The sequence below is a fragment of the Oenanthe melanoleuca genome, chromosome 2, assembly GCF_029582105.1.
Source record: "Oenanthe melanoleuca isolate GR-GAL-2019-014 chromosome 2, OMel1.0, whole genome shotgun sequence".
NCBI lineage: Eukaryota > Metazoa > Chordata > Aves > Passeriformes > Muscicapidae > Oenanthe > Oenanthe melanoleuca.
The window spans coordinates 64981584-65004612 of record NC_079335.1 but is presented as its reverse complement, the minus strand read 5'-3'; the positions used below and the strand labels follow the sequence as shown (position 1 = coordinate 65004612).

Here is a 23029-nt window from a genome sequence, read left to right as displayed (position 1 = left end):
AGATACCTGCATTTTGCCACAAATATTACTAAAAAAACCACCAGGGACCTTTCCAGCTCCCTAAGACTTTTACAAACAGGGAGGCTGGTGACTGCTTACATCAAAAAGCATGCAGAATTGTTGCTGAGCTGTATTTAATTTTCTTATTAGCAAGGTAGCATATAAAAGTATACCTTGCAGTACAGTAAGGGAAAGGTCAAGCCAGGCTCAAAATTAACAGCAGGAAGTGCCTTGTTTCACTTAGCCAGGTTAGGAATTGCAATTTGCACTTGTTCAAATGAACCCTTGTCTGTATCCCAAAGTGAATGCTTATTTGTGTAACAGGAACCCAGCAAGATATATATGACATTTACTCAGCAGAAAAACACCTCTTCATTTTCAGCAGGGCTGAACAGCCACTCAGAGGAGTGGGGACAACGTACCATGCAACTTCATAGCCCTTCTCTCATCCCTAATTCTATTACTCACCCCCCAGCAGATCCCAGAGGGTCATAATCAGTGGCACAGGGTCCAGTTGAAGGCCTGTCACTTGTGGTATCCTCCAGGGCTCAATACTGAGCCCAGTATTGTTTAACTTGTTCATCAGTGACTCAGATGAAGGGGCAGAGGCCTCCTCAGCAAGTTCTCTGATGACACAAAGCTGGGAACAGTGGGTGATACCCCAGAGGGCTCTGCCCTTCAACAGGGTGGAGACATGGGCAGAGAGGAACCTTCTGAAATCCAACAAAGGCAAGTGAAGGGTCCTGCACCTGGGGAAGAACAACTCCAGGCACCAGCACAGGCAGGGGGCTGACTTGCTGGAAAGCAGCTCTGTGGAAAAGAATCTGGAGGTCCTAGTGGAAAACAAGCTGACCATGAGTGACCTCTCCATGAGCCATGGCCAAGAAGGCCAATAAGACCCTGCGGAGCATTAGGAAGAGCATTACCAGCAGGTCAAGGGATCCTGCCCTTCTACTCAGCCCTATGAAGGCTGCCTCTGAAGTGCTGTGTCCAATTCTTGGCTCCTCAGCACAAGAGAAACATGGAGCTCCTGGAGCAGGTGAACATCTCTGAGGAAAGGCTGAGGGAACTTGGCCTGTCCAGCCTTGAGAAGAGACAGCTGAGAGGGGACCTCATCAATGTCTGTCAGTATCTGAAGGGAGGGTGCCAAGAAGATGGATCCAGGCTCTGCTCAGTGGTGCTGAGCAATAGATAAGAGGTAACAGTGAAAACTGATGCACAGGAAGTTCCATTTGAATATGAGGAAAACTTCTTTACTGTGCAGGTGCCTGAGCACTGGAACAGGGTGCCCAGAGAGGGTGTGGGGTCTCCCTCCCTGGAGATACTCAAGAACTGTCTGGACAGTCCTGGGCCATATTTCTGAGATGACCCTGCTTGAGCAGGGAGGTTGGACCAGATGATCCACTAGGGTCCTTCAGCCTGACCCATTCTGTGATTCTGTAAAGCATTTGGTACAGTGTAAAATTCTGTGTAAAATACTGCAATGCTGCAGTGCACATGGGCCTTGGGATTTTTTAGTAAACCAATTGATAAAAATGGGTACAGATAAGAAAATGCCTTGCTAAGCACTATTTCAAAACTTTCACTGATGCAGCACGTTAAATCTCTGCATGATTCACTTGCATTAAAGATGCTCCCCTCAGTAAAAACAACCGGTGATAAGGTATGCTTCCTATTTAATTGGGCATGCCTGGGAGCTGAGCACACAGCATGTGCGTGGGAAAGGGATGGGACCCAGCCCTGGGAACAAGAAAAGGCTGACTAAGACAAGATCAACGTTTTGAGCACACAGCAAAGCAGATCTGGCTTTATCAAGGGACACAACTCCCCTATGATTCCCAGTGCCCCTGCTAATTCCACACTCAGGTCACCATTTTGAGCATGCTGTCAATTGAAACGAGAAGAAAATGCAAACTGCAAAGCACGCACAAGCCTGAAACACTCACTAAGGGCAAATGCAATCCAGTTTACCAGTTGGCTTTGTGGTACTGCTGGCAGCCTGTGTGCTCAGACAGAAAGACAGCAGCTACAGTTGGGAAGGAGAATATGGGACTTGGATGTTTGTACAAGGCCCTACTTACGCCCCTGGAAAGCAAATCTTGTCCTGCTTTTCTGCTACATACACAGGTGCCTGGAACACAGCCTGGAAGTCCAGGCTTTTGTCTTCAACTCTCTTTCAGGCCACCTTCAAAGTTTTTGTTCTACACAGCACTGCCTGGCACCCCTACTGTGCCCAAGCTCAGTCCTCATTACAGCACCGTCTACAAACGTGACCTAATTTTTATGCCTGAATATCAACTTCTTGGCCCTCTGCCTCCCCACAAGGCATGTGCTGGGACAGGACTGCATGCAGCTGCAGCTGGAAACCTAGCAGACTGGCACTGCACAGAAGTAGCTCAAACAGACATGGCAGTAAGTCGACCAGCATGTTGAATGCAGGTGCATGCAAGCACAAAGATCAGAAGTTTTCTCAGTCGTTAAGCAGTTTAAGAGCTGTGCAACATCACCTCATCACCAACCACTTCTCTGGGGCATGGTGTGAAACAGCACAGACAGTAAGAGGACTGCGAAAACTGTTCAGAGCACAGTCCAAATTTCCTCAAATATATTCTAGTATGTTTCTCCAGTGCAAAATTATTCCAGATCCCAAAAGGAGGAAAACCACCAGACCAGGCCACTAGCAATGCCAAAACATCATAAAACGAAACAAAACAAATCTTTAGAAGTACGAATTACCCACACAGGCAATCAGTATCAGGCACTGTACTTATGGTCCGAAATTTTTAATGTTAACTGTTAATAACTTGCATTTTGAAAGGTTACACAGTTGGAAGCATAGAATTGTCAAGGTTGGAAGAGATCTTTAATATCATTAAGTCCAACTGTCAACCAGGCACCATCTCTGTAACTTCTAACCACATCACCCAGTGCCGGATCCAAGCACTTCTTAAAATACCTCCAGGGATGGTGACTCCACCATCTCTCTGGGAATCCTATTCCAATGCCTGACCACCAACAGTAAATTTTTTCCTTCTAATAGCTACTTAATCTCCCCTGTCTCATCTGAAGGCCACTTCCTCTGGCTCTCTCCCTGCAGCCACGGTGGAACAGACAGACCCCGTCTCACTACAGGCTCCTTTCTTTCAGGGAGTTGCTGCAGCTGAGCGTGGCCGATCACACTGAGCGCTGGTTCAGCTTGTCAGAGCTCACCATCTGAGAGCAAGGAAACAGCTAAAACCCTCCGCAGATTTTATCGAGGCAACTGGGAAAAAAACGGACACATCTGAGCCTCGCACACCATTCTCATCGCACGAGGGCCTTTCACACAAACTTTATCTCGCCGGCACAGCGCAGTGTTTGCACGGAGCACAGCGGGCTCCAGCGCTGGCACGGAGCGGGGACAGGGCCCCACGTCCCAAAGTACAGTCGCGTTCAGCCGCTGCCACAGCTTTTCACTGCGCACCTCCCCAGCTACTGCAAAGGCCTCTGTGCTATAAATGACTCAGACCCAGCGCCTTTCCAGGCCCGCTCACCCTCTACGGTGCGAAACCCCAGACCTCGACACACTTTGCTACCTCCCACGCACACGGGCTACCCCTGGGCCGAGGCTGCCACCGCAGCCAGGTTTCTAGAAAGGGGCCCACGACACCGCAGGACAACGAGGAGGCGGCAGAGCTGCTTCCCCAGAGTCTCGCCCCGGGGGCGGCCGCCCCGAGCTCGAAGTTTCACAAGCGCCGGGCAATCCCCGCTCGCCCTCAGCCTCCCCGGCCAGGCCCGGCCGCGGGTGGCGGAGCCGCGCCGCCACCACTGCGCATGCGCGGCAGCAGCACGGCCACAGCAGCCAGGGAAGCGGAGCGCTGCCGGCCCGAGCGCGGAGCGGGGCGGCATGGCCAGCCTGGTCCCCGCCGCCGCCTCCTCTCCCGCCGGCGCCGCGGCCCGCGGCAAGAAGCGCCCGGCAAGCCCGGGCACCGGCCCCGCCAAGAAAAAGAAGGCGACAGCGCCTGGCGGCTCGCAGGTAATGGTGAGAGGGGGGCGGCCGGCGCGCATGCGCGGTAGCGACTGCCTGTCTCCGCCCTTTCCCGCCGTGCTGGAGCGGGTCCCACAGCCCCCTCCCGCCGGGACCGGCCCCGCTCCGGTTCCGCGGGTATCCCGGGACACCGCCACCTCCGTCTCCCCTTCCGTCCCGCCGGGAGCTGCCGAGCCCCCTGCGGTGTCCCCCGGGCGGGCGGGGCCCTTCAGAGGTCGGGACTGCCGGGCATTCCTTCATCCCGCTGTGGCGTGGAGGTTGTGTCCCCTCCCCTCCGTGTGCCCAGCTGGACCGGTGGTGTCGTTCTCCTCCCTTCCCCGGCCGGGCGTGCGGCCGGATGAGGCAAACCTTCTCCGGGATGCCGTGGAAGCTGCGTTTGTGACCACCGAGCTAGCGTGTTTGGTGACACAGGTGTGTGGTGGCACGTCCTGACCAAGCCGCCCCGCAGCTCTGTTCCTGCGCTCGCCTCCAGCAGAGCTCTGTACGCGAGGTTGTGCCGCGGCCGAGCTCCGTGCGTACCCCCAGTCACAAATCTCTGACCCTGCGTGATGCTGATTTTAGTGTGAGGCAGCTGAGCTGTGCTGGAGGAGGGACTAGCGCTGGACAGAGCTTCAGCAGCTTCTGGATCTGCTGTGTGCCTTCTCTCAGTTGGACTAAGTGGATGGATAGAAGAGTTACATGAGAAATGAAGATGTAACCTCAAAGCCTGAGTTCTGGGGAGCAGGGTCAATCAGGGAGGGAGAAGGGCTATTAACGTCAGTTTATCCTAAATTCCAACCCTCAATCCCAGTGGGTGGTGCAGCCTCATTTTCTGCATTGTGTGGCACCAGCACCATCCGCAGTTGATGTCATCTGCCTCTTGATGATGAGGTGTAGATCACACCATTACAGAAATAAGCAGTCACTCAAACCATTCTGTTCTTCATCTGCCTCTTGATGATGAGGTGGCATCTCATGCTCCAAAATTAAATCCTAGAAAATGTTCAGAGTCAGCGTGTAAATGACATCTGTATAGACTTGATTCTTCTCGGTAATATTTCATGAGCTATAACAGTAGCATAGCTACAAAGTCTGCCCCACTGCCAGTTAGGTTGCTTGTTTTCACATGAGCCACCAGATCAGGGGAGTGCTTATGCATTTTTCAGCAATCTTCTCTCCAGGCAAATAAAAGTCATGGTGCATGCATGAGAGCACAGACAACAAACTCTTCCTCATTTGAATGATGCTCATTTTCACCCTGTGGCAGTTACATGGTTTCTTTTCTGGTGGCTTATCCTAGGATGCAGTACACACCATAGTGCTTAATGTTGCTAGCAAACTGCACCACAACTATGAAAAATTACTTCCTGACATGATCATGTTTGACAACTTTTTCAAGGTGTCATAGAGATCATGATCTGGATTTTGCAGTGTGGAGCGGTCTGCTCTGTGCATGTGTGTATGCAGGTATAAAGCATTATATAATTATATATAGCTTAAATGTGTATAAAATAATTTATACTTAAAAGACTTCCCCACACCCTTCAGCCTCTAAAACCATTATCCAAAGTTCACACCAAACTTAAGCTGTGGACAGCTTCCAGTGTTATGAGACAATCCATGATTTCTTACTCAAACTGGGTTTCAACAGTGTGTGATAAACAGTTTTTGTAATTCTTCTTACAAGTCCTTTCAGTGGAGAAAGAAGTAATTTCTCAACACTACATCCAAGTCATTGTACGCATTCATTGACTTCAGCAGTGCTGAAGATCAATCCCACAAGGAAAAGAAAAAAATGCCTCAGAAAATGTGTAACCTCAGGAATGGGACAAGAAACAGCTTATTCTAGCAATCTCATTCACTGTTGCTGGCTAGCTCTGGAGCAGAAATGAAATGGAGGCTCTGCATGTTTTGAGTTAAAAATGTTGATTAGAACTTATCATGCCATAGCTCAGTATTAAATGGTTTGTATTTCAAGTAAACTGACATTATTTCCTTGGTTAACTAGCAATCTACATGTAAGAGAATCCCTACTGAGAAGTTTAAAATTACCTGCAGGGGACAACTTAGATCTGGGGACCTCCCATTGTATTAAGTAGTAACTTCTGCTGAGAACCTTGTGCTGGCCTCTGTGAAAATACACTTCACATTGTGTCAGCTGTGAACAAGCCCACGTCTCTGATTCCATCTTTGGGAAATTAAACAAAAAGGGATTTTTGTTAGTTCTGCAAATTGCATACTTAGTTTTTCTCTCATGTGCTCTATGTCACAAGCAGCTGTCACAATGCTCACCCTCAAAGACATGCTGGTCTGGTAAAACTGGAAATTTCTAGAATGTGTTCATTTTTTTATATAATAAAGTTGCTTCAGCATAGCAATGTTAACAATTAGTTTGAGTAACGGTGTATATCCTACAAGAAGGCACAATTATCTCTCAGTATACAGATTTTTATCAACCCCATTCTGATTTTGTTTCTCCAACATGTGAATTGCTATTTTCTCTAAGATACACCTTAGGAACATTACCAAAAAACATTCTTCATCTTTTTTTTTAAGAACATTGTGCTAATAACACCAAGGTCGTGGGTTCAATTCCCATAAGGGCCATTCACTTGAGAGCTGGAATTGATGATCCTTGTCAGTCCCTTCCAACTCAGAACATTCTGTGTGATTTGTGTGAGTTACAGACCCAAAGGTATTGAGTCATATTTGTTTTGCAAGCACATTGCTCATAGGGCTTGTCAGTCATGTCTACAGGAGGAGACACATGCTTTTTGGACATCATGCCTGTATTTACCAAACGTAATAGTAAAAGTGAGTTTACAGGAAAGCATGATTGCAAATTAATTACTTCACTTTCATCAGCATTACACAATTATTCCTCCCATGCTGTTGTGCCACTGCTAAATACCTCAGTCTTTGCTGCAGCCATGTTGAAGATTGTTATGTGTATTAAATGGTAACATTAATGTGTCAAAACCAGTGCTGTGTAGTGATTTACACAGTATCATTCTCTTAGGTATCCCTGCCCAGTGGTTCCCAGTAGCTGCTGATTCAGCTCCATCCCTGGCTCTTGTGCAGACTTGTTTCCAGGTCTCTTGTCTCATTAATTGCTTTCACTTAACCTGGGACAGAATCTTCGATACTGATCTTAAAATGCCACCAGTTGCTCTTCCCTAATGTTCACACCATTATTTTTATAAATTATACTGCAACAGGAAGCTTTTAAAAGTGTGTATTCTAGATCAAGATGTTAAGTAGTGAGGTAAAAAGCTTTTCCATGACAGCTAAAATCTTTAAAGACAGAATTTGCAATAAGATAGAAGAATGATTTGGAAAAAAAGTTTCTGATCTTATCATGTGAAAAATTAAAGAGAGAAAATATGCTAAATAATATGGTAAACTAAATTTGCTTACATTATTTGTGAAATAACTTGAGACTTAAACCGGTGAAGTATTGATATTGATTTTATCTATAATTATTATTATTGCAGAAGTACTACTGGTATGTCTACTTAATGCTTTCTGTATTTCTCGTTCTATGCTTAAAACCAAAAACTATTCAACATTAGAAAATAAAATCAAAATGGTTTAGTTACTATCCTGTTAAACTCCTCTAATGCACCACACAAAAATAGAGTGACTCTGATACAATTAGAACTCCATTTTTCTTTTAGATATGTCTATATTATGATGTTTTTATCTCATAAACTGAAGATCAGCAGATTTTACAGTTCTGATAGACAGGTGTAAGTTCAACAAGTGGACTTAAATAGATACATATTAACATGGTTACTGGTATGTACTCAAAAGCTGCCCACTAAAGGCAGGGAGCTTGTCCTAGCACATAAACAGCACAGATTTTGACCCTAAACATCAGGAAATTTAATCAGTTCTCCTGTTATGCTATTTTACCAAGCCTAGCACTCTTAGTAGGAAATCATCGAATCAATTTAAAAATAACTTTTTCAAAAGAGCCCATTTGTTCTGGCTGTTAGTTCCTGAAAATCGAGGTTAGGGTGAATGAATTTAACTATAGTATTGGCAAATACCACTGCAGCTACAGAGCTGAGCTGCTGCTGTCACCATGTTCTGGGACAATCTCTTAGAGGACCTCCTTCAGTGTGGCACAGTATGACAACTTTCTGAGTGAAAATTAAAAATTACCTGCTTACCACTTGACACCTTATTTACTGCAATTAGTATGATACCAAACTTGTTCTATTTTAGTATTATTCCATATTAGACTTTCTGCTACAGAAAAGCTTGATTCTCTTTTGTATTTGGAAATCTAATAAACAAGTAGCATTTCTGAGCAATCCACCTGACCTGAAAGATTTAAGGAACCTGACACAGCATACTAGTAAGGAGATATAAGTATGTATCTTATTTGCCAGTTTATTAAAAAGCTGTTGTGTCATTATGCTGTAGACTACAGTTTTTGTTTTTGTTACAATCCTCTAAGATTGTAACAGTAACAAAAAAAAAAATTAATTTAGCCAGTGAAGCAGTTCCAGTCTGAAGCTACTGCTTGCCTGGAATGATATCTTTAAAAGATACAATGTGTTCCCACAGGATGTTAATTCAAACCTAATTAAATTGATTTAAATGACACTTCCTTTGGATAAAATATAGATGCCATGATACATTGCAGGTGATTGCTAGTTACTGATAAATACTGCTAAGATAAGTGAGCTCTTTGAGTTCAGCCACTTGCACAATTATACCAAGCCCTACCCAAGAGTTTTGGCTCTTACAAAACTAGCAGCCAGTTCAAAACAAATTGCCGTGTCGTAACAAGAATTTTAGCAGGTAGCATTTCAATTGGCAGGGCTATCCCACAGACATTAACATATTCTGGCATCACAGTGCATGTCACCAGGCCACAGAGCAATGAAAATCCCCCAGACCTGCAGTTCTCGGAATGAAGCTCTCAGAGGGTCACCGCTTATATCTAATCCTTTCAGACTCTGCACCACAATGATACTTTCTGCAACAAAGCTGGTAGTGAGTAGCTGGAATACTCTTCCCAAAATACATCTTATTTTCAGGCAGTCAACTAAGGAGAAACAGGATTATCCCAAAGCACCAGTTTTTGTCACTTGCACATTTGAAGTTAAATCTGTTAAAAAAACAGAATTCCTTCAGTCCCTGATGGGGAAAAATGGTAATTAAAAGACAAAACGCAGATTTTCTACAGAAATCTGGCAAAATTTATGTGTGTTTTAAGCTTAGCTTTATTTTAAAAAGGGATTTGCTTTTATAGATTAATCTAGGTTAAAATGGAAACTGTCAAAACAGAGCTAAGAATTAACTTTGCTTGACATTTATCACATTTTGAAGGCTTCATATGATCTGTAATCACAAAACTATGTAAATTTTTAAACCAGCCTATGCCAATCTCAGAGAATTACCTACCTCCCCCAACCAAATGTGAATAGATTTTAGAGTAAACACAGATGTGTTATGTTGTAGAAAGGCAAAAGCATATGTGTGTTGCCTTTTACTATGGCCATCAGTTTGCTGGTGTCATGGTTTTTTTGCCCTTCTTCACTTGTCCTAGCAGACAATTTTAATCTCTCTCTTAGCTAACAGAAAATGGAGTCTTACTATGATCACACATAGTTTCAGGATTCATAATAAACATGCAGGAAATTTAGGAGACTTAATAAAGATAGTTCACCACTTCTATCATAAGGAGATAAAATAGGACAGATTATTCATTGAAGGAGAAATAGCAATCTAAAATGCCTTATACATGTACTTTAGCATGAAATTTTCTCTGAGAGGTAGTACCCCTAAAAATGATCTCAGACTCCACTTAGTGCTGTAAAAAAATCAGATTAACAGAAGACAATTTGCAATAACTTAACTGTCTAGATATTGCAGAAATGAAGAGGTTTTAGAATGTTTATCACATTTTTCTAAATTACAATAATTGTGTTTGGTAGTAACTTCAATTCTTGCTGTGGGAAGGCATTGATAGTTATATCAATTATATATTGTATCCATTTATTCACTGTGTTCATTTTGGTTTAGAAAGACTAATATAAACATTAATGTATTAGCCAGGGACGGTTGTGAACCCATTTTTCAAACAAACCAAGAAAACAGAATAGAGAGATTGGCTATTTATTTAAACCTGCAGAAAGCTATAAAAGCTGTGACAGACACACTGTGTTGTGATGTGTGTCTGGCCCTGACACAAGAATTCATATCCTTAAACAGCATGTCTTGCCTCACTGCAGAGCACACCTGCAACTTTAAGGGGCTCAATTAGGCAAATTTATTACTTTCTCATTATCAGAGTCCCAGGCTCCTCCTATCTTCTTCCCTCTTATCCACCTCCACAAGTCTCAGCGTCATGCTCCTGCTGCCTACATCATGCCAGCTTTGGCTCTTCCCAGACCAGTGTTCCCACTGATGGAGGTCAGCAGTCAGGACCTGCCAAACATTCCCCCTCTCCCGGAAGCTGCATTGCCTCCTGCTGCACTGGTGAACTGCTCTGATACACAGGGAAGTCTTAACAGCTCTGGGGTGTAGCACAAGGAAGAGGCACGACCAAGTGGCAAGGAAATCCACTTTTCCACTACAAGCAACCTACTTCATGAGCTTGCATACTCTTAATTCCAGATTTCATTAGTTGACTGTAACAGACTAAATGAAATGCTCAATCCAGTGTCCCTGCCTGCAGGAAGGCCTGGAAAGTAACAGCTTCGGCTGTCATTGCTTGTCTGTCAGCCTCTAAGTCCCTCAGCTGATTCTACTAACTGAGATGCCACCAAAATAAGCCATCAAGAAATATGTACTAGTCCTAATTATACTTCTCCCTGAAGATTTAGGCAACTCGTTCTACTTGGGATTCAGACTCATGAATGTCTGCCTTCTTGAAAGCAGGTACTAAGTCCTTTCTTTCAAAAGTAGGAGCACACTTATGCACTGATACTTGATTTTTATATCATCTGTCCTTACAACTGCTTAATCTGCCCTCCACTTGGAGTTACCTGTTCCTGCCAATGCCTGAAGGGATTCAAACCCTCTTTTTCCCAAGCACACCCTAACCACTGGGCTAAAAGCAAGTCTGGTGTGGGAGTGTGGAAAGGTTGTGTGGGAGCCAAGAATGGAGGTTTTCTCTCTGTTCCAAAGAGAACAAATCCACAGTTTGGTAATGAACATGGTTATCAGAATAGTCTGCTTATGTGCTTTAGGTCTTTATTTCTGTTACATGTTTTGTCTTATGATAATTTTAATACAAAATATGCAGTTGTGTGAATAGGGATCAGAAATAATTTCCTTTCTAAAATCCAGGCAAAAAGTAAAATAGTCATGCCATCTAATAAGATGTTTATATTGTAGTAAAAATGCAATACTGTTAATTCAATAAACAAATTTGAAATGGATAGAAGGAAACTCTTTTGTGAGTAATACATACTTACACTGTAGGCAGAGGCCATCATTTTGGAAGGGTGAATATCTGTGGCTATATGTCTTGTAATTGTCCTGCTCCAGGATGTAAGTACTGGCTGACTCAGGAAGAAAAACTTGCTGATAAAAAGACCCTGCTGTGGATAAGAAGTATTTTTGAGAATTAAAAGACAAAATTCCTTTTATAAAGCATTGTAGGACACTGCTGGGATTTACCACATAAAAAGAGACTCCTAGTATATTTGCCTTTTTATCATTTATTAGAGAAATATGATTTGTTGTGTATCATATGTCCTTAATTTTCAGTAAGCACACAAAATTCCATGTTTCTGTGTACAACCTACCTAATATGTGTACTACATAAAATCTGATGTAATTAAAAAAGATAGCTCATTTTGCAAACATCCACAAGCCTGGAGGTGAAACCTTCTACAGAGTTTTAAGCAACTTTGGTTTTTGAGTTTCTGCCCTCGGACTGTTGACATGCTAGTAGCTTTACTTACCTCGGTGTTCGTGAGGATGCAGTGTGCTTATCATGACAGCCTTATTTATTGCTTCCTCAGATTTTTACTTTTCTGAGTTAATAAAGAACAAGAAGAAAAGCAGGAAAGGCTGAGACACCTATGATAGTTTCTGCATAAATTAGACAAGGTTTGCAGGTATGGCTAGTGTCACTTAAGCAGTACAGCTGGAAAACACAAATCAAATTTCAGGCATTTAAGTATTTTTTCATATTTGAAACAGCAACTCCCCAAGCTAAATACAGAACTACTGCTCAGAGTTCAGTTAGATACGAATCAAGGAGACTATATTTGAAGAAAAGGTTATTGGCATCTCAGGGGTATAGGGGATGTTCATCAGGCAAGGGAGAAAGTGTTGTGAAAACACTCATCATTTAGGATAAAGGAGAAGGTAGTTAAAATCCTCTAGGAAACAGTGTGAAAGTTATGTGCCATAAAATTATTTCTGTTGAGTCTCTGGTGTATTGATATGCAGTCCATCCAGAAGCTTGTCTTAATTTTCCAGATAAACAGGTACGTTTAATAAAAGATGACTCCTCTGTCTAAAAAACTTTGTTACATTTATGCCCTGAAACCATCAGGACTACAGCAAAATACTGCTGAATTGGAACATGCAGATATTAGGGAAGTAATTAATGTGAAGTTGTATGACTGCTTGTGACAAAAAGAGCTCCTTCCTAGAACCAGTATTTTCTGTTTTATAAGGTATCGATTTTTAGCCAGGGAGATGGAGAGCTGCACCGAGAGTTGTACAGTCTCTGTGCTTGGAAGTGTTTGGAGCCTGCTGGGGCAAAGCCCCAAGAATCTAGTCCAAGGTCAGTTATGACCCTGCTTTGAGCAGGAGGTGAGCTGGTGGCCTCCTGAGACCCCTTCCAGCCTCAGTGATTCAGTGTTACTGTGTCAACTTCCAGATGTGTGGTTATGTGACTAAGATGGGTGTGTCCTTCCCTAAACAAACAGTCCTACACTCCTGTCCTAGGCAGGTCCAAACATGAAAATTAACACAAAAATCAGTGACTACATTTGGACTATTGTCTCCCTAACATATATATATATATATATATATATATATATACACACATATACTGTATATATATATATATATATATATATATATACTGTATATATACTGTAACAATGGTTATGTTGTAGTAGAACTGCTCTTTCCTTGATAGGACAGTGTTCTGACAGCAAAATTAACTGTAAAGCCTACAAACTGGAACAGAAGAGGGCCATTTTTCCTTGATGTATGCACAGTATGTTCAGGTTCCTCAAACCAAAGTAGTAATCTGGAAAGACCTTATTCTTTAAGTTTAATATCTTTATTTACACAGTCTAGAACTAGAAGTGCTAGTTTGAGTCTCACATTAGTGACCTTGAATGTTCTCAAGACAGAAATTCCATTTTTGTTAAACCTATTTGTCGCAGCCAGAATTGCCTTTTTTTACAGATATAGACTTGCCCTTTTTATCCTTGTCCTCTTTTTTTTATCTGTCCAAAAGATATTTTTTTATTTGCTGAATAATAAATTGTGGGAAATGTCTCAAAACAGGATCCTGTTAAACTCACCTCAGAATACTAAATATTATGTTTCCCTCTCACCTACAATTGTAAATGTGATACCAAAACTTCACTAATTCTAATGTAGTGGGAAATCAAGTCTTTTAATAGTTCTGCTCTATTTCAAGCAAAAAAGGCAGTGAGAATAGAAGTTTATTTGAAAACATGGAACTGTCTGGCACTTTTCAGATCTGCTGCAATTCCTCAACTTCAATGTATGGTATTGAGGTGAAGTGCCACAGAACTTGCATAGCTGAGTAAACAACCACCTACTTGTACAAATGTTTCTGCAGAAATATTTCCGAAATTTGCCTTCAAATTAGCTCTACCATACAATTCTCACTTCCCTTTTCCTCCTGAACTGCCTCAAAATAGCCTTCAAGAGATACTTATATTACCTTATTTTCATCTAAATTAGAATTTGCCATATGTTTATTTTCTTTCAGTTGTCAGGGTTGTTTTTTTTTTCTATTAACCAGTTAAATGTAGTTATCCATAGGATAATATACATACAGTTTTGCTGAGTATAGGAGACTAGTGTGCTATTCAAGGTTGGAATGGTTAGTAGTGAGTTTACTAGATAAAAGAAAGTGAATGCAGTATTCAGGACATGTGCAACCAGATTTTTTTTTTTGTCCCATAATATGAGACAAACAATAAAGATTACAGATTTCGTTTGAAGGATTTTAAAATCTAAGGTATAGTTTCTTTTCTTGCCTTCTTTGCAAGACCTTTAGAGCTCCTGATAAAATTACTGCTCTCTGGTACATTATGCTTTTATAACTTCTTGAAGGTTTGTAGAAAGAATGTTGTTATTCTCAGTTCCTGTAGCATTGCAATGTTTCATAGATCAGTGTACCTAACCTTTGTCTTTTTGGCATGGTGTTTCAGTATGGCAGTCTTAATACCTGTGCACAAATGGAAAAACCTTCTTCTAAGTAACTTTAGACTGCAATGCACCATGGCAGAAGTAGTGTGGTTAGCAGAACAGAGATAAAACTAGAATTTTTATATACTTAAAGTGACAAGAAAGACAGAATCAAGTGCTAAAATGTGCAAAAAAATAGGGAAAATGGAAAAGTAAAGTTTTGTTTTCTGTATTGGTTTATTTGGTACTCCATAACATTTTGAAGGTAAAATTCTGTTCTAATTCAGGTGTGTTTTTTCCTAAGCAAAATAGAGTAGGAGCTCTGAAAGATGCATCCTGTTTTCAGTTGAAACTATTTAATTGCCTTTCCTTGAAGAAATGTTTGGCTTTTCTTTGTTACTCAAGTGTTATTGATCATCAAAATGGATAATGTTCTACAGAATAAGCTACAATCAGGAAACTGAGGGGTTTTTTTTTGGTTTTTTTTCAGAATGAAATTACTCTCCCATCAATCATAGGAGCTGATAACTTTTTGCTTTCCTTGTCCTTGATTCAGTCATGTGTAGATGAATGGACTTGGATCCTTCTCCTATCTTGGCTGAAGGCTGTTACTCAGCACAGGGATTCTGGTATGCTCCCTGAGCAGCATTACAATGTTAATGGCACATGAGCGTATTGTAATCCTCCACTCTTTTTTCCAGAAGTACTTTGACCTTAACTGTTCTGTATCAAATGATGTATTTTAAACTTTAAGATGCAGTTTAGCCAAAGTCCTTGACTGATTTTTTCTGATAGAGAAAGGAACATACTGGCAGTTTTTTTATAAAAATTCAATTGTGATTTACTGTAGTCTTTTTTTGCTAGTATGCTTCCATCAATTTTCAGTCTTAAATTTAGGAGACTTTTTTATTTAGAGAGATAAAAATATTCTGTTAGCTAAGCTCACTTTTACCCTTGATGAAAGTATGACCCAACAGGTGCTTTTGGATTCTAAATATACTGAAACTTTTAGCTCTTGGGCCACTTCAGCAATGCCATTCAGCTTATGCATATTAATTTGTTCAAGTTACAATTTTCCTAATAAAGAAAACTGTCAAACTTTATAAACAAGGAGTAATCCCAATCCACCAAATGAAATCTAAAAGTGAAAGATCCCTTGCAATTATTTAAGTCGAAGGAAGCTTTGTGGCAAATGCAAATTAAGCCAGGCTTTTCTGGGATAGTGCGAAGCTATTCACAGTTGTGTCCCAATTACATTTTATTTGAGGCTTTTCCCCACAGGAAATAGTAATTTTTTTTTCCTTTAAATATCTGTAAGATATAAAACTTTGCCTATCATAATACTTTAAGGTCTTTAAATGGGAAAACATATTTGAGAATAAATTCAAGCTTTTTACTGAGGCTTGTTCATCTTTTTCTGTGTTTGACTGTTTAATAATTTTGAAGAGAAGAAAATGAACTAAAGTTTTTTCTTGTTTTGTTTTTTTTGTTTGTTTGTTTGTTTGTTTTTTAAGTGGGCAGTACCATTATGAAAGGAGAACTTGTGCCATGAAATTGCTATGTCTTTTCCCCCCAGGTTTTAAGAAATGCTTGAGAGGTAGGGAATGTAATTAAAATCTTATTCTCCCTTTGGTTGCATTGTTAATTTTGAATTCTAACCCTCACACATCATAATAGAGCTTTGCATTAGGGTGTTTTATACCTCTATCAAAGTGACTAAAGTAATTAGTATTTTATACATTTTGGTAAGTATTTTGTCACTGGATCCACCAGTGCAGGTGAATGATAATGGTTTGAAGCTCAGGCACTGACAGGACCCTAAATGAGAATGTCGCCTTTTAATCAAGAACACTTGGAGTCTATGGTATTGAAATGCCCTACAGAGAGCATAGAAAAGCCATCCATCACTTTGTGACAGTCCAATCTTTTAGTGCATGAGTAAAATTTTATTCAGCCTTTCTGAGGCAGTTGGAATGTGAGATGTTTAGCTCGACTCAGAACAGCAGAAGTTCGAAAGCATGTCGAGATTGCTATCTGGGAAGCTTATGTGTCTTTGTGTATTATCTTTATTTATTTAAATTGCAATTGAAGTGTTTTCCATGTCCTGCTTCTAACACCTTCCCCCATACTCTTATATACCCAATAGCAGAGATTATATCTAAATTTTAGTCATATGTTTGGAGTCAATTTGCACAGTCGATTAACTCTTGATACTCAGTGGAAATGCTCAGCAAGTGAGAGGGGAAGGAAGTTTTTTAGGTCTTGTACAGGTAAGTAGTTTGACACATGACTCAAATCCTCAGGGAAATGGTTAGAGGAAGTGCATTTAGTGATACGTGTGCTTGGAATTGTAAACTATTATTATAATCATCCAACAATCTAATTTCAAGATTTGTGTTGTTATGTTTGTTTTTAACAACCCTCTTTCAGCTTGCTTTATAAGTGAAAACAGCAGTAGCATCTGAGGACAATGTGATAATTTAAGCAGAAATATTTTTGTTGTCAGGCCTTTGGGATATTTACTTGTGAAGTCAGTGGAAGCAGAAAGCTATACCAAGACCCTTGTCTTTTAAGATGAGTTGCCAGTGATGAAACCCACTGACTTAAATGGATTTACTCCCAATTTAAACTGTATACATAAATGACTTGGCAACCCTTGTAGCTGCTTGAAATCGAGGACAATGATCTGCACTGTACTTAATAGTGGATACTGCTCAGGATTTTGGGTTTTTTAAGTAAGTTCAATTTTTCAGTGCCTTGTGGAACAAAATTTGCTGTGAATATGCAAGATTAGCATGTTTTTGGTTTTTTTTTCCTTCTTGGCATTTGAACATTTTCAAGCTGAAGTATTTTTTGTCCTATGGCAAAATAAGGTAGGACCTTCTGTGAAGGGAGGATGTTCCTAAAATACTACCATGTACCTGAATGCTGAGAGAGAAGAGGCTGGGGAAATTGTACTGAGCTGCATTTTAGTGAGAGGAAAGGAAGAGGGAAAAAGCTTTTCCTGCTGAATCCAAGAACTAGTAAAATGCAGCCAAATGAGGAAGACATGTTTATGCATCTTACTGAAAAAGTCTTTTCAGCAAACACTTCTGTCACAGACATGGATAGAGTTAATATTGTTCTAGACACTGCTGTTTCTTCAGTCCTGCATTGTTACTGAGTCTTCAGTAAGTTTGCTTTCGGAAATGTACCATGGTTATAATGTTGGCAACGAGGAACTTTTTAACCATTATTTTAACTTCAGCTTAAACACATCTAATTCTGACACCTTTCTCAGTGAATTATTCCCAGCAATGTAAAGAGCTGCATTTTTGTCTGCCAGAGGGTACATATTCAAGTTTTAATGGCCCCTGTCATGTCATCATGCAAAGTTAAATGATTTAAGTATTCAGAATGTGCAAGAGCCTGGGCCAGCCTTGTTATAGTGAGAGCTAATATATTCATCAAACAGCTTAATATATGTTCCAGTATGAGCAGTATTAGCTGGCACTCCGTTAAATAGCTGACATTCAGGATCTACTCCCAATTTTAAAAAGTCTGCTCATATCATCGCTGCTGTCATCTAGTGACATTTGTGCTCTGTTTGCACATGGCATTCTCACTCACTGTAATTGTCTGCTAGTGAAAATACAGGTATTATCCATTGATTTTATAAATCACCATTTTCTTCCCTGGCTGCATGCCACAGCTGTCAGGATACCACAGAACTTACACATAACTAAAAGCCAAGTAAGTTGATTACAAGTTGGATATTGCTACTTTAGAAGTAACCTACTACAGGAATAATTAGACACAGACCATTATTGAAGCTGAATTAAAGCAAAATTGTAGTAGTATTGTGATTATGAAAATCAGCTATCAAAAGAAAGTAAAAGTAATTTAAACTATTTATTGAATTTCACATAGAAAGGTTGAAGACAAGTGGGTTCTTCAGTAAACTGGGTGCTTGGGCTATACCCCTCTAATTACTTATTTTTCAATAGTGACATGTAACACCCTCATCATCACTATAAGAGAAAGACAATATTTCAGAAGTACTGAATGCAGAAACAAAACCAAATCTAAACCCAACATGTGCAATCGCCTTCATCTACAATTCCTGTACTCAATATATTGTCAAAACTAACAAGTGAATGATTTGCAGAAAACAGAGGGAAACAATATTTCCAGTATTGCTTTTGCATTATTAAATTTGAAATTCCCTTTCCAGTTCTCATAGAATTTATTTATGCATTTAAGTTTTGATTTACCAACACACTGTTCAGTTACTTCCTGATTTTAAATTTTGTTTTAGCATGTAAAACTGTTATCACCTAGTGAAACTAAGCACTGATGGTCCAAGCTGTGAGATGTGTGGTATGCAGTGACAGGATGCCAGAAATGCACATATTTACATCTTTTACTTTATGTTTCATATTTTCAAGAGTTCTTTTATACATAGTAAAATCCTATGAATCAAAAAAATGTTATAGAATATAATCTGAAAGTAAACAGGTAAGAAATTTTACTTCAGTATATATCAGCTATATACTGATATATGTATTCTGATATATACTGATGTTGCACAGTTTTAATCCTTGCTGAGGGAATTGAGAAAAAAAAAAAAAGAAATTATGAGTGAAAAAAACACTTTCATAATAAGCTAATTTCACCTGGTGTTTAGTGCAATTGCAGACACATATCCAAACCCCACAGTGCTGATTCCACCTAGAAATAGCCAAAACAAAGAAATCAGCTTCCATGGTCTACAAGTTTTGCTTGTCCTCTCTAAATAAAACCAGACAGATGGCGCAGTCTTTGGAAATCATGTGAAAACATCTGCGGTAGGGAATTTGGAACAAAATATATGCAAAAAATCAATAGATCTACCAAAACCTAATACTGAAAGTAGTATGTGAATAGGCAGCCTCCCAGTCTGTTTTCTCCCAGTACAGACAGTGTATACACCAGGGTCCAAACTAGGCTCATTCCTGGGGTTTGGCTTTGCTCAAAAGAAACCAGTGTGAAGGTAGTAAAGCTTAGGTCAGGTCTCTTCCTCAGACTTGGCTGCTCCTAAAACAAACTTATTAGGACTCCCAAGTGTTTGCTGCAGGTTTGCAGTCTCTCTCAAATATTTGCTACCAAGTCCTTTGCCATCTTCCTCCCTTGGGCGACTGTCACCCAGTTCTAGGACATAACAGGGAAGGAAGTGTTCCACCCAGCAGGGATGCTCTGAATACTCAATAGATAATCTTGTGAAAAGAACTGCAAAATAGAAACTCATCCCCTCACTATTTCTCTCGTCTTTCCCAGGAGGGATAGAGGTTGCCAACTTGCCATACTGTGGTTGTAGTTAAAATTCAGCTGAAGCACATAAACACAACTTTACAGAGGAAATAAAATAGCACAAGTGCTCCTGTAAGAAGTATTTGACCTGCTGCCTACGACTTCCAATACATGCCATTCCAATCAAGGTTGCTCAGTGCCTTGGGGGTACTGGGAGGAGGAGGAGAAGAAGAATAGAGAGGGGTAACATGAGAAGAAGTGGCAACATGGACTTCAGTGGGGCTTGATAGCCCCAGAAAGAGGTGCTGGGAGAGGATGAGTTACTGATAGTTACTGATGGCTTAGCTGTAGTCTTTACTGCAGTGTTTTTATCCTTATTTGAGGTAAAACTAGCATAAGCATGTTCAGCTGTACTGACGTCACGTCTTCATTTTTTCTCATGGAGGTGTACCCTGTAAATGTAAAGCCACTCCAAAATCTTTGTTGCTATAATCTTCAACAGAATATGGAGAAAAACATGCTGCTTAGTGACTAATGTAGCACAAATTCCCTGTAGCCCTAGTTACATAAACTACCATTTAGAAGACACAATTTAGTTATAAAGTGCGTGTTAAAAGCTGCTCTCTCCTTGAAGTATATGTTGAATTCGCCATAAAGGTTGTTTACAAGATCAGTTAAAAAGAAACTTTAAAGAAGCTTTTGAGCATTTCAGTCCATGGTTGCACCTTTTTTTTAGCCCCACAGAAAGCATTTGGGATTATCCCAGGAGTCTGGGGGTAAGGGACTTCGCTGAGAGAGTGGCTCAGTAGGGAAAATGTGCTGGGGATGGACTGTGGATTGGGCAGGAAGGGGAAGCTGCCCCACACATGACTGGGGGTTACAGCACACATTGAGCAGAGCAGGTTCCCTGGTGACAGACACTTCCTCACTGTGCTCACGACACCACTGTCACTTCACAGAACTACAAAGGGCATTTGAATTCTTCCTGTTTGTTTGTCCCAACACATGACAGTGAAGAATGAACTGTCTTCCAATCTAAACGACCGAGAAAACAAGCACATTTGTGAGAGATTTGTTCAACTGATGTTAAAAGTTAAAGATTACCTTTACTGTGAAGTAATTGTTCACTGAGGAATCTCTTTTCAGGCTGTAAATAATGGTTTGCATTTTCACTGTATTATTCACTTTCAGGAAACATGTGTTTTTAGAACAAAGGTAGATCGATATCCCCTGCCTTTAAAAAACTTTCAGAAAACAAACCTGAAAAATTACATTATGTTTCCTATGCTTTAAATCCTGACATTTAAAACATAGGCCAGGGAGATTTGTAGATTCTGGAGGCACTTGCAGTTTGTGGTTATAAAGCTGCAGAGGATATCAGCTAAGACTTCTGCAGGCTGCACGGGAAGAGCTTTTCAAAGCTCTGTGCTGCAGAGTTCATGCCTCTGTGCAATAGCACATTATTCGGGAAACAGTGCTTCTGCTCAACTCTTTAATGTTTTAAAGCACATTAGCTGAGTGTCTCCCTGCCATGGTCCCATTGCTAAAAATCAGAGTTTTCGTACAAGCAGTACTGAATGAGGGAACTGGCTTGCCTCTACAGTACATCTTTATCTCAGTTCGCAGCATTTCACTGAAATCATAGTACTCAGTCTTATTTGCTTCCCAGTCTGTCAAGAGCTCTGAAATCATGGTATCAGCTGCATGCCTCAGTGAAAACTGCTTTACAGCCCTGCACCCTTTGCCTTGGACAGGAAACCCCTGCTCTCAAATTGTCCATGACAGATCCAGAGGCCACTGCTGGCATTATGTCTCACTGGCACTGGAGGATGACTTGGGTGATCCCATGGACCTGATGCCTTGATGGGTAACAAACCCAAAAAGAAGCAGTTGCTGCTCTAGATCCTGCTGCCTCTGCCACCATGCAAGGGATACTGGCACCAACAAAATCAACATCTGTCTTGTAATGAGAATTAGCCCAGCTCTTAGCAGCTCTAATACCTGAAATCCCTTAGGAGTTGGTACAGAAAAGAAATTACACATAGTATTTACATTCAGGAATTGTCCTGCCAGGAACAATTCCTTACTTTCCTTCCCACTGCACCAGCAAGATTAGCACTGAATCCACACAGGAAAAAAACCACTGAAGACAGTGAGGGTACTATGTAAGAATATCCAGCTGCAGAAATTACAGACTGTATGTATGAGGAAATTTCTTCCCCTTAACTATTTAACTATTTTTATTTGCTGAATCTCAAAGTACTAGTTTCTGTTTTGAGATATTGCTGAAATACTACTCAAAGCCTGTTTCATAGAAACAAGAATACTTAGGAGAAGATCACTGAAAGGGCAAAAGTGATAAAGTAATTATCTGTAGAACTGGATTTAAAACCAACCAGATGGTACCAAAGAAAAGGCAAGAATGCTTTGAAAAATAAATCTGAGTGCTGATTCTTCCACTTAAGAGAATTTACACTGATAATGAGCAGTATCAGAGATAATGAATTCATGAAAAATAATCTTGTATCTCAAGCCTTGTCTTTCTCAAAGCTGACTAATATTTGCTGCTGAAATCTGAAGTGCTGGAAGCATGCATGTACAAGAATATACTTTGAAACCTAGAAACTCAGTGTATAAAGCCACTTTACTCAGGATTGATGAAGATATCTTCTCTGCTCACTGCCACATAATGTACATGTTTCTAAACATCCATCTGCATTTGTTCTGTTTCTCTGACAGTCACTGCCTTTTAATGTTTTCAGTCTTCAATGGAAGAATCAAGTTTAAGCTACAGGCTTTAGTGTTGCTTCTGCTAATGTTATTATTGCCTTATCCCCTGTAATATGAACTTACAGAGGACTGTGTTGCTTTGAAAACAGATTATTTCTATTCATATTTTAATTTTAGCAAGGCACTAGAAACATTGCTTTTTTACTTTATGCTTCCAATATTAAAGACCTCTTTTTGCTATGTTGAAAACAGTTACTGTAAAATGACTGAAATATTTCCCCTAAGAAGAGTTCAACTTGCCTAGTCTCTAACCCTGTAATTACTTTTGCATGTATTAAGAGTAAAAACACTTCCCTTGAAGTCACATGGAGAAGGATATTCTGAATCATGGCCTTTTTTCATACAGTCTAGTTTGTGGAGGTACTCCAATAAGCCACAAATAATAAAAGTCCTTTTTTTTAATACTTAAATGAGTATTGGAGCAACACAAAAAGTTTTTACAGAGAAACACTTTTTTTTCCCTAAGCATTATCTCTCTGAATATAACATAAAAGAACATTTTAACCTCCACTCAGTAAATACTGACTTAGCTTTTAGCCAAGCTGTTACTCCAAGTTAAAAAAAAAAAATCAAGGTATGGATTCCTATTGA

General features: G+C 40.4%; 1 protein-coding gene across 1 annotated transcript in view; it reads left to right on the top strand.

Annotated features, from left to right (window-relative positions):
- The first annotated feature begins 1021 nt into the window (after positions 1-1021).
- Positions 1022-23029, top strand: part of INO80C (INO80 complex subunit C) — a 32732-nt gene continuing 10724 nt past the window's right edge. The window contains exons 1-3 of the mRNA XM_056482810.1: positions 1022-1124; positions 2819-2967; positions 3248-4015. Of these exons, the coding sequence (XP_056338785.1) occupies positions 1022-1124; positions 2819-2967; positions 3248-4015 (1020 nt within the window). The remainder of the gene's footprint in view (positions 1125-2818; positions 2968-3247; positions 4016-23029) is intronic.